This window comes from Lacerta agilis, chromosome 12 (genome assembly GCF_009819535.1).
Source record: "Lacerta agilis isolate rLacAgi1 chromosome 12, rLacAgi1.pri, whole genome shotgun sequence".
Taxonomy (NCBI): Eukaryota; Metazoa; Chordata; class Lepidosauria; order Squamata; family Lacertidae; genus Lacerta; species Lacerta agilis.
In genome coordinates, this window is record NC_046323.1 from 7687736 (window position 1) to 7700451 (window position 12716).

The 12716-nt window shown below is 42.6% G+C and overlaps 1 protein-coding gene across 2 annotated transcripts in view; it reads right to left on the reverse strand.

The window, feature by feature from the left end:
• The window catches only part of ITGA9 (integrin subunit alpha 9), a 212925-nt gene that overhangs the window by 74522 nt on the left and 125687 nt on the right, over positions 1-12716 (reverse strand). For both annotated transcript variants that reach the window (XM_033164920.1, XM_033164921.1), the window contains exon 17: positions 10235-10311. In XM_033164920.1, the coding sequence (XP_033020811.1) occupies positions 10235-10311 (77 nt within the window). The remainder of the gene's footprint in view (positions 1-10234; positions 10312-12716) is intronic.

Below are 12716 nucleotides of genomic sequence, written 5' to 3' on the forward strand. Positions count from 1 at the left end.
TGTCAAAGGGTGTTTTTGCTCAGATTTACCTCTGATTTATTTTTATTTTTCTTTAAATCTGACTGAAGACATGACTACATGGAACCTCGTGCATGGAAGCATACTTGAGGATAATTGAAGTGCAGAAGCAGCAGACAGCAAAAGGGTTAAGCACACTCCAAATCACCCTCTTGATGCTTTTGGTGGGTTTTAACATTTCATTCATTCATTTATAGAACAGATGTAGTCCTTCCATCAAAAACTGATTCCTTGGCTACTGGTAATAACACAGCAATTGGAAAAGCAACCCTCGTGTTTTCGTTACATGAGCATCAGCAGTGGCATATGTGGTGAGGAAGAGCCACAGAGTCATTCTTGTGACATTGGCATTGATGCTATGTATCTGGATGGGGCTGCAGTGGTGCACCACCACTAATCCAGTTCTCCCACCGGTGCAGCCACACATCCCCAACCTCACTGCCAGCCCAGCCCCATCAAAATAAGCGCCAGCCCCGCCACATGTCAATCAGTCTCCTTTATTGGCGTGCAGAGGATACAAAAGTACATAAATGCAAATATAAAATGGGCGCCTGTTCATAAAAGGAGATACTTTAAGAGGAAAAAATATTCAGGGTAAAAAGTGCCTTTCAAGTCTTGTAGTGAGGTAATTTAATGGCATCTCTCAGAAATGTTGCTACAATTCTCTGTGATGTCGCACCTATGACCGTTCAACACAAAGGAAACCCCGAAGAAGTCGGTGCAATTTAGAAGAAGAAGAGTTTGGATTTGATATCCCGCTTTTCACTACCCGAAGGAGTCTCAAAGCGGCTCACATTCTCCTTTCGCTTTCTCCCCCACAACAAACACTCTGTGAGGTGAATGGGGCTGAGAGACTTCAGAAAAGTGGGACTAGCCCAAGGGGTGTGACTAGCCCAAATGTGACTAGCCCAAGGTCACCCAGCAGCTGCATGTGGAGGAGAGGAGACACGAACCCAGTTCCCCAGATTACAAGTCTACCACTCTTAACCACTACACCACACTGGCTTTCTTTAACCTTTCTTTCAGCATGGAGTTCAAATATTTATTGTGGATTTTTGTGCAAAATGGGCGGTAAACAGAATGTGTGCAATGGTTCTGACCTGTTTTGTACTGCAAGGACAATGCCTTTCTGAGTATGGAATGCACTGCTACAGATGCATAAGAGTTTGACCCAGACGGCCCTGAGGTTGCAGCCATGGTGCTCCCCGAAGATTGCAAGACTGTAACTCCCATCAACCCCAACCTGCTGGCTCAGGATGATGGGATCTGCAGTTCAACAGCATCGGGGGAGGGTGCTACCCCTGACTTTAAAAAATATTATTCCAGTTTAAAAGCATTCGAACTATATACACAATAAACTATTGATCGCCATACATACAGGGAAGCACAGAATTTTTCACCAAGTTAACAATGAATAAGGATCACAGGTCACTACCTGCAGCTGCTGGTTATCTCGTAGAGTAAAATATATGAAAAATAGGGAAATGTTTAAGTAGTCATTAAGCACAGCATATATTCCACCCTTGAGGGGAGGGGGGAAGTGGGATTCTTTGGAAAGCACGAACTAAATGTCTGAACTGAAGGAACTGCCATCAGATTCATAGCTTTAGGGTACTTTATTGAAAACCTCATTGGTTTGAGTCTGACAGAGGGTTTCTAATCCTCATCACAACAGCAACAGGAGACTGAGCTTAGGCCTTCCTTTCAAGACAGCAGTTTCCTGAGTCATTAAATCTCAGGACATCTGGAATGAATCAGGTACACTTTCAGTAAGAACTGGATTAAGAAAAAGAATCTCTCCATTGGCTAGGGAATTCCTGAGCCCTGTTTGCTTATCCGGGGCATGATGTCATTGGGTATGGATTGCCTGCAGTGATGTATGAACTGCACTGCCAGTGTGGTGCCATCCTTCTTTAGCATCTGCAGTTCATTAAACAGGAAGTGCTGCCGTCATCAAAATGTGTTGGTTGAACTGCATTGTTCAAGAAACAACGTGACCCATGCTTCATTGGGACACAGACAAACAGACAGGCACACAGTTCTTAAGGAACTGAAGGTGTAAGCAAAACAGTAATGAAAGAGAGATATCGGTTTTATTTTATTAACTGATTAGCATTTATATGGGCAGCCTAGTTCCTATCAAAGGGGGGGGGGAGAGACTGGTTCCCATGGCCACTGAACTCCTTAGCCACACTTATTTTAAGTCTGGATTGCTCTGTGCACATGTGAATATTGTCTAGATTATCTCTGCTTAGAAGAGGTTTTCGCTCAAGAATTTGACTGTCAAAAGCATTCCAGTGGGGTTTATATTCCAGTGGGCCTTGGGCTCTTCAAAACAGTGCTTTAGACCGTGATAAAAATCTGTGCTTACAAAATCAAGTTATATAATAGCACAGGAAAAAGGCGCGGAAATTTGTCGTCTACAGATTCTTTGGTTTATCCAGGGCAAAATTTAAGCAGATGACTGCACAAGTACACAAAATCTCTATAAATAATGTGGCAAATCAAAATGTACTCAAGAACACCCAGTAACTGGAACACTTGAGGTAGCTGTTTTTAGTGCTCTGGTATAACCAATAAGTTAAATCAGGGCTAGGGGAACTGGTTTTGACTGGGACGCTGATCCAGAAGTGGCCAACCCTTCACAGGCCATTTTGCCTTAAAATGCATATGACAGGACAGAGCAGCATGAATGGGGAGGGAACAAACCTGTGATCAGAAGGGATTCTTTTCTTCCTCAGGGGTTGCTCTCAATACTGACTTCTTTGTTTGGGGGCTTTCTCTCCTGCTTTATATGGGAATCAAAGTGCCTCTCCTCTTTGTTCCTTGCTTTTCCAGGTAACAAGAACCCATTCCCTCACCCCACAACATCCTTTCAACAGCCCCCCCCCCCAAAATGCAGAGAGGGCAGACTTTCAAAGGGAACAATAATAATGGAAGAAGAATAATCTGAAGAAGTGTGCATACACACGAAAGCTCATACCAAGAACAAACCTAGTTGGTCTCTAAGGTGCTACTGGAAGGAATCTTTTTATTTTTTATTTTGTTTTAATAATAGTGGAGAAATTCTGTCCTCTGGTTCAGTTCAACTGTAATGTGGATCTGTTCTGTCTTAAGAAATGGAACAAAATTCACTACTGCTAGTCAACTGTAAGGTTAAAAACTGTAAGATCTAATATGCTACGTCAGTTTCTGCCTAGGGCTTATTCACAAGGCCACAATAATCGTTTAGGGTGTCATCTGGCTTCATTCTTGTTAATGGGCTTTTGCCGTTAACTTGAAAGAAAAACTTCGCCTTAAGTCAATGGAATGTGGCCACACCCTTGATAACTAAACTGGTGGTGTGCAAGACCTATCACAGATCAGCTGTCATGGAGAGAATTGCCTTGGCAAGTGAAAAGACTAGCTGCCAATGGACACCGGATTATCCATTCCTAATAGCTATCTCCTTCAGTTATGAGCATTGCGCCTGCAGACACATGACTCTTTAGCTATCTCAAAACAGATATAGATATACAGATATATATATAGCTGTATATTTCAAAGCGTTTTCCCTTCCACTTCTTTTTTTCATCTGGAAGACTCATCACCCAAAGAAAAGAAACAACAACAAACATAAATAGGCGACACCAACTCAAATCGAACTCATCTGCTTTGTACACAGCAGGATTTCCTTGTGGGCTTTTCGGTGGCTTTGATTCATATCATTTGTAGTAATTTCTGTAGCAGTTCACTGGGTGGTTCCAACAGCCCTAACTGTTTATCAGGCAGATGTTCAATGGAAGATGTACTTCAAATGTGTATTAAGACAGACTAATGTAATATATGTATAAGAAGAAGAAGAGTTTGGATTTGATATCCCGCTTTATCACTACCCTAAGGAGTCTCAAAGCGGCTAACAATCTCCTCCTCCACAAAAAACACTCTGTGAGGTGAGGCTGAGAGACATCAGAAAAATGTGACTAACCCAAGGTCACCCAGCAGCTGCATATGGAGGAGCAGGGAAGCGAACCCGGTTCACCAGATTACAAGTCCACTGCTCTTAACCACTACAGTGGTACCTCGGGTTAAGAATTTAATTCATTCTGGAGGTCTGTTCTTAACCTGAAACTGTTCTTAACGTGGGGTAATACTTTAGCTAACGGGGCCTCCCGCTGCTGCCGCGTCGCCACCGCATGATTTCTGTTCTCATCCTGAAGCAAAGTTCTTAACCCAAGGTAACTATTTCTGGGTTAGCAGAGTCTAACCTGAAGCGTCTGTAACCTGAAGCAGTAACCCGAGGTACCACTGTACAACACACTGGCTATAAGGCCTGGCAATATTCATCCCATGAGATATATTCTAACGTTCCTTGTAACTTCCAATAACATTTCAACACCTCTACTGGCATAACAAAATGGATTAAGTGGTTTCAGATTTCTTTATTCTGCTATAGACTTTAAATAAAAATAAATCTAAGGTCGTAGAAATGTATGATATCGGCATCGTGCAAATCTTTAGCTTCTTTTGATTCTCAGCTTTCACCTTTAAAAATGCCAGCTCCTAGGCCTCACAGTTGCAAAGGATATGAATAACAATATGTCAACAATGTGTGATAAAATATAAGCAGCTGTAGAATTTGCTTAATAACACATCCATGGGTAAGGGAGTTAAGTTGACTAGAAGAGTTAAAAGGGAGGACCCTGAAAACTCACACACTTAATGCTGGTGACAGAATTCAACTTTGGGGAGCAAATAAATTTGATTTAAAAACAACAACTGCAAAACACTCAAAGCCCTAACAACAGGGTCTCAGAAGTGCCTGTTAACTGTAAAACTGTTATCGTCACATTGCTCCATCGTGTTTTCAGTCCCACATGTGGACACTTTTGATACCATATTGGCTCCTGTGCACCTTTTTGTATTATGTTCGCAAATAAATATTGCTGCTGACCGGACTCATAGCTGTTGCTTGCTTAAGGAGAAATTTTCAGGACAGTAGACAGTCTTAACAGCAGCTACAACACAGTTAAGAATGGTCAAAGCATTTCACGTACATTATCTTTGCGAGAGTAGTGGGGAATCTCTTTGAGCACTTCCTGACAATAAGATTTCAAGAAATATGAGTTGCAGGTTTTCTCTCCCCACTCCAAAACTTCTAAGTTTTGGTAGGTTTGGAAAGTGCAAGTAGGAGATAAACTGGCAAAGAAGAGAGCTGTTGGTGGAGGAGGTTGGTTCATTTAAATGCTCCAGCAGGACTGAGCTGTTGCTGCTATTCTAAATCTAACCTGATCCCAGGGAAAGCTTGCACAACTTATGAACCAGCAAGCCAAACAGAATTGTGCTTGTGCAGTATTGGGGGGTTGCAACATGCTTGATAAGCCTCCTACATGTTTGCAGTCCTGAGTGGGCTGCAAAAAATGAGTTCATTAAGCATTTTACGGCTAAAATTGTGCTTGCACACAAAAGCAATTGCAACAAGTCTGCCACCTATTTTCTGCCTCTCGAGGAACACACTTTTTGATAGATCACATTCAGCATTGTTCATCACATATGGTAGTAATTCAACCATTTGGTGGCATGGCTCAAGGCTATAAAATGAATGGGCCCTGTGGAAGATGCAGCAATTCCTAGTGCATGCATAACTGCCATACTGTCCCTGCAATATAAGGTTTGCCAAAGAGAGCATTTAAATTCCAGAAACAGTAAATCCAGGCCCATTTGATATTGCACAGGCTGAAAATTTGTGATGAAAGCCAGAACACCATAAATGCACAGTTGTGTTTGGCTTTTCGTAAAATAAATCTGACTCAGTAGATTTGATTTTAAGCATCTGCATAAGCTTCGTTTACTAACCTTGCATACAGTCAACTTATATGAAATTTGAAATTGGGATTCTTAAGGGTCACCTGGTGAGCTGAAATGGAAGAACTGCTGTTTGAGAATTTTTCTTTTGCACTTACACGTTTCTTGGCTAAAAAATATCTGGCTTGAGCATAGTTCTTTTTCTTGACATAAATCACTTGCTACTGTGCAACAAATTCTTTATTGCAACCAACAGTAAACTTTATGAGCTTGTATTCCAAGATTGCCATCTCTACTGGAGTGGTGAACAGCTTTAACTTTTTTATCATTTCCTTCTCCTCATATGGGCATCTGAATGGGTTGTGAGTTTTGTTTCTGGGTAGAGATGGGCAAAACCTACCCATCTCAATTCAGAAATGGTCTCTCCACAAACACCCATACCTTAAAAAAAAAATGGTTTAGAGGCACAGATTATAATTTCTTGCCAGGCATACAGCTTTACTTTGAAAACTAAAAGCCCCAGGCACACCTCAGGCAAGAACTAATACTCCATTAAGGAAAAGCCTTAAATGAAGAGGTCTCTCCCACCTGTTTCTCCCTCCCCAGGGTAAGGATTTCCACCCCTCAAGGAAGGAAGGAAGCAGGCTGGTGGAAAATGAAACCCATTTTAAAATCCGACACAACTTAAAGGGGGTTGGACCCAGTTCCAAAATGGACCGGGTTTTTTGAGCAAAGTCCCACACTATCCCTTCTACCAGGCCTGGAGTCAACTCCTGGCATCTTATAGCAGCTGCCGGAGCACCCAGTAGCACAGGATCAGGAGTGATACTTGTTCCAGATCCCCAGCAGCAGGAACTAATGGACATCATTTTAATTCCCTTCAGTGCTCTGGGGTGAAACTAGCTGAAGCACGCTGGGGCACTGTGGGAAATGAAAATGGCTACACCCAGCCATCCTTGGAGACCAGTGCTGGATTTACTTATAAGCTAAACAAGCTATAGCTTAGGGCCCCACTCTATTGAGGGACCCCAAAAAATTTAAAGGAAAAAAATGGATGTACATTTCCAAAATATAAGATAAAAAACAAATAAAATAAAACCTACATCCAGTGTTGTGTAGGCTCCTATGGTGTAAGTAATGGACCCCACTTGCTAGCCTGCTCCCTAAAATATCACTGGTTTGCTCATTTCTATACAGTATAGAGGGTGCCTACCTTCTGCATATGCAAATGGCTTTAGATATCTATTAGGTCCATAAATTACCATATAGCGTATATTCAACACAAAAAACAGCGGCAATTTGTTGTTGACAAAGGACAGCTGGACATATAAAGGGCCCCATTACCTTCAGTAGCTTAGGGCCTCATTAAACCTAAATCCGACCCTGTTGGAGACATAGGAGCCCACTCCTAGGGACCAAGGTTCCTTCACCACCACCACCACCACCCATAAAACATTTGAGGGTGCCACCCCACCCCCAGTTGATAGGCACTGACATTCAAATGGTGTGTGCGTGCTGCATCTTGGGATCAATTACATAACGTAGGACTCCCCATCCCCCATTATTTTATTCAAGTTGGCATCTCTGCTTGGCGAGTTTCTGCAGCTACTGCCTGTTGGGGCCTATCAGTGAAAGAGGGATCCCACCAGAAGGCACAATGCCCTATCAAACCTGGAGCCAGTTTTGCACCAATCAAACAACATCAAGAATGAATTTTCCCCATAGCATTATTAATAATGGTACAAGTTTTTAACAGGTGGGTGGATTTTTTTACACAGTAAAAATGGACGTTGGTCTCTGTCAATATGGGGAGGGTCTCAGTTCTACAGAAAGGCAAATGAGTGGCACATATTTGGCATGAAAATAAATGGCAACTCATCCACAATTGTTAAGGCAATCCCAAACAATTTTTTTTTAAAAAATGAGGCTATTGGAGTCAGCTGGCATTTCCCCTACAAGAGGGAAATCATGTGCAAACTCATCTGCCAAATAACACTCAATATTTTAATATTTTTTTTTTAAAGAGAAAGATTGCATTTCTATGAATTGTAAATTTGTGCAAATTTAATCAATAGATTAATCAACTAAAATCTGATGATTAATCAATTACAATTCCTTTAGCTGGGCTGCAGCTCTAATCTTAACGCAAATTAATCAATAAATTAATTAACTAAAAATCTGATAACGATCAATTACAATTTCTCTAACTTGGTTGCAGCACTAATCCTAATGAACTAGCTTTACTAATATGATTGTTTCTAGGACATTCGTTTTATATTTCTCAGCTATCTTTTAAGTTTTCATTGTTCTGCTTAAAGGTAGGGTATACCGGTAAATGTTTTTAACATTTATTTAGAAAAATCTTGCATTTACCATGCGTTGATTTTCTTTTGTTGTGTCAGGCATAAAGGCAAAATATACATATTAAAAATGTATAGATACCTTCCCCTTCCCCCAAAACAGACTGTGACAAAATAAATATTAAAATATTAAGATTTGCCCATTTATCTTCTGATCTGTGTCTGGTTGTAGGGTGGGAATGTGTAATCAATTACACTCAGGAATTCTTTGAAATAATGCAGCGCTGACAGACATACAGAGTTGGATGGCATCTCCATCTGCAACCCACTCCTGTCCACTGTCAAATCCATGTATCTCACTATTAAACAAAATTCACTGGCCAGAATTGGCAGAAGCAACCAAAGTCCAGACTAATTGGCTCCATCCCTGAGACATCAATTATCTGCATTAGAAATAGAAGCTGGTGGATTAACACAGCACCCCTAATTTAACAGTGGAATCCTATGCATGCTTACTCAGAAGAAAGCAGCATTGAGTTTAAGAGTGTTTACTCCAAGTTAAGTGGCTATTGCAAATTGATCTCTCTTGTCCAGATCCATCCAAAGACATTGGCATGCATTGGACTGGGCTGAACCCATATTTATAGATATCCACACACTTTATATACTTGGGCTCCAGAAACGCTAGCACTATAATTATTACGAGAAACAACATAGAAATGGCATCTTGTGAATCTGACACTAACTGAGAAGGAATTCCTGCACCGCAATTAAGTCCTCCAATTTCCATTTCAGGATTCGGCGTTCCCCTCCACCCACCACCCACTGCACATTATTTGCAGCGATGAAAAATGAGAAAAGCTTGGCATGGTACGGAGGGGTTGCAAATGAATGACAGCTGGAAGATAGATCCTGAAAGGGTCTCTGAATACTTGGTGCCAATTGGCCTTAAAGCCAAATGTCGGCATTTGCGGGTGGTGGAGCAGAGGAATATGCTGGGAAATAAAACTCACTCTGGTTTTAATGACAAGAGCAGGGAAAGTTTAGGTAGCTGAAATACGAGGAAGGAAAACTGCTTTTGAAGTTCTCCCATCAATAACCGTCATTTATAACAAGTTCGTCTTCCATCCAAAGATCATACGCACTCCCCCTGTCCTCATAAACCAACGCACAGTCCATGCGCAAGTCTTGTTCCGGCCTCTCCCCCACAGGGAATGCATAAGCCACGCGAGGAGCCCAGGCACTCTGCTTTTTCTATTACCACTCCCGGTCAAGCTGCACTCCTTCTCATGGCACCACATGGAGTGCTATTCCATTTATATAGTCCTTCGGGGAGGATTTACTCTCCAGCTGCACTGCTACAAACCGCCTGCCCATTCTGCTCCAGGGGTGGCACCTGTCCACTTTCCGTTGCTGCCTGCTTTATTTTTAATAACCAAGAGGGGCTCTCTCAGCCCGCTGCCCCCCATATCCCTTTTCACGTATGTAGTGCCACGTAGGCAAACCCATTTTGTGCGTCTGCCTTTTTGCCATTGTTACATTCTGAACATGGCCCCGGACACCGCTCCTCTCTTCCCTGACAGCTGCCGGCTGAATGCTGCTGGCAGACCTGTGATCAAACGCACACAGGTTTGGTCAACGTGGCTGGAGCAGCTGCAGAATGTGTCAGTAACTATATTCAACCATGGGGAGGGGAGACATTACTGCAAATGCAGAAATCATACCCAAGCACGTGAAATGCCTGAGAAGCATCAATAAAGCAACATAAAGTGCCTTGGCATTTCTTCGAAATTAAAAGTGGGACACAATTCATATTCATATATATATATATATATATATATATATATATATATATATATATATATATATATATATATATATATATATATATATATATATATATATATAAAAAATATAATTTATAATAAGCATGGGGTGGGGTGAACCAACAGTATGAAATAGCCTGCAAACAAAAAGTTGGGGAAAGGGGGAATAAAAAAGTTTAGCTCTAGAGTTTTCTGAATATAGAGTGTCCTCTATGCATGTAAACATAATTATACAGGTCCTGACAGTTTAAACCAGTATTCCCCCTGCCAAAAAAAATGAATCAAGCATTTAAAAGTGTCACTCACCCGGATAGGAATAGTTTCCCCTGAAGGTTAAGATCAGCGGCACAGTCATCTGACTGACAATTCCTCTCAAAAACAGTCTACGAGAATTAAGAAAATAACGTTACTGGGAAGGGGAAAACAAGCAGACCAAATAATCTCTGATATGGTGCAGGATCTACTTTTGAAAAATTTGATATTGCTATGGCAGATTTTAGGACGCAGGTGGCGCTGTGGTCTATACCACAGAGCCTAGAGCTTGCAGATCGGAAGGTCGGCGGTTCAAATCCCCGCGACGGGGTGAGCTCCCATTGCTCGGTCCCAGCTCATGCCCACCTAGCAGTTCGAAAGCACGTCAAAGTGTAAATAGATAAATAGATACCACTCCGGCGGGAAGGTAAACAGCGTTTCCATGTGTTGCTCTGGTTTGCCTGAAGCAGCTTAGTCATGCTGGGCACATGACCCGGAAGCTGTACGCCGGCTCCCTCGGCCAGTAAAGCAAGATGAGCGCCGCAACCCCAGAGTCGTCCAAGACTGGACCTAACGGTCAGGGGTACCTTTACCTTTATGGTAGATTTTGTTGTGTGAATGGTGCCATGGACTCTCTGGGTGGGTTATGCGGACCCTTTGGGGTCCACAGAACACCACTTATGAGCCACTGTCAAGTTGTGATGACATAACCAAGTTAAAAAGCAAACGATAGTTTGAAACAGCCTTAACACATGGTCTGGAAGAGAGCTTGGAGATTTGAAACCTCAAAAACTAAGGCTAATAAAGGAAGTTATAAATAAAAAGCATCCCTTTGGAATTGATCAAATGCAAAGCATTACATGTGACTCTCTTCACCTTTCCTTGATAAGGAAGGTTTCCCTTGCATCTAGTGATGGCAAAGAACCAGTTGCTTTTTACTGCACATGCTCAGACTCTTGGCTGTTTGTAAAGCACGTCTAATAGAAAACATCCCATGAATCCCAATGCAAAAACATCTCATGAATCCCAATGCAAGCACCTGATTTCATCTCACTGACGACAAGTAATTAACATTCCTGAGCATTTTCTGGGATTTAATTAAAGACACGGGTTACAAGAAGACAAAATAACTGGCAGAGTACTTCCATCGAGAGTCATAGCAGGTGAAGCAAATGGGGGCGAATTTATGAGGAGCTATAGATGTAGAAAAAGGAATCCTTCTATTAAACAAACAGGCGTGCTCTTGCAAGAGGTGACCAGGAACAGCTGTAAAATTCCTTGACCTGCCAGGGAAATGTTCCATTTCATGGGGTGAAGGGTCAGTATTGGGTAGCAGATAATGGGCAACCCAGGCACGAAACCCTGAGCAGCCAAACCAGGTTGCTGCGAGATAAATGATAAATCAGAAAAGGAGCAGTACTTTTTTCCCCTGTAAAAAAGTTGCCGGTGTTCACCAAGTTCATGGTGATCCCCCTTCTGAATCTACCACCCTTTTCACAGGGGGTGCATCGCGGCACCCCCCAAAATGTCTGCCTCTTGACCAGACACAGCCGTCTGCCCTGTCCCATTGCCTGGCCGCATACACACGGGCTCACAGAGGCCCCTTCTGCCCCACATTTTTCCCTTTTCCCTTCTTCCACACCAACTGAAAGCTCTAGGAAGTAGCAGGACCATAGAGTTGGAAGTGACCACGAGGGTAACCGCAATATTTGAAGGAGGGGCGAGGTGCTGGTATTGCGTACCGTTGAGTACCGCCAGAAAAAAAGCACTGAAAAGGAGCATAAGTACTTCATAAAGGTAAAGGTAAAGGGACCCCTGACCATTATGTCCAGTTGCGGACGACTCTGGGGTTGCAGTGCTCAACTCGCTTTACTGGCCGAGGGAGCCAGCGTACAGCTTCCGGGTCATGTGGCCTGCATGACTAAGCCGCTTCTGGCAAACCAGAGCAGCACACGGAAACGCCGTTTACCTTCCCGCCGGAGCGGTACCTATTTATCTACTTGCACTTTGTCGTGCTTTTGAACTGCTAGGTTGGCAGAAGCAGGGACCGAGCAATGGGAACTCACCCCATCTCGGGGATTCGAACCGCAGACCTTCTGATCGACAAGCCCTAGGCAATGTGGTTTAACCCACAGCACCACCCACGTCTTCATACATCTCATTTATAAGCACCTGACATACTGATTGGCTACAGGATCATGGCCATACAACTGAACCTGCAGAAAGCAACTTTGCCAGCTCTGTGCTCTGCATTTTGCCTAAATTTTCAGCTTGTTGGGCCCTTGGGAAGTGGTGTGCAAGGGACTTGCTTGATAGGTGGGTGGAGCAACCCACCTGCCAATCACATGATCTCTGTTACAAAGGAAAAACCAAAAGCCGCTGTCCCAATCTGCATAAGTGAATGGTTTTGCAAATACACAAGTCACATTTAGCATAAAGGTAACGGCTGTTCTGTACGGTTTTGTTGCTTAAGTTAATCAACTGCAGACATTTCAAAGTCAGAAATGCTTCTACACACTTTCTTTTTCAAGTCATG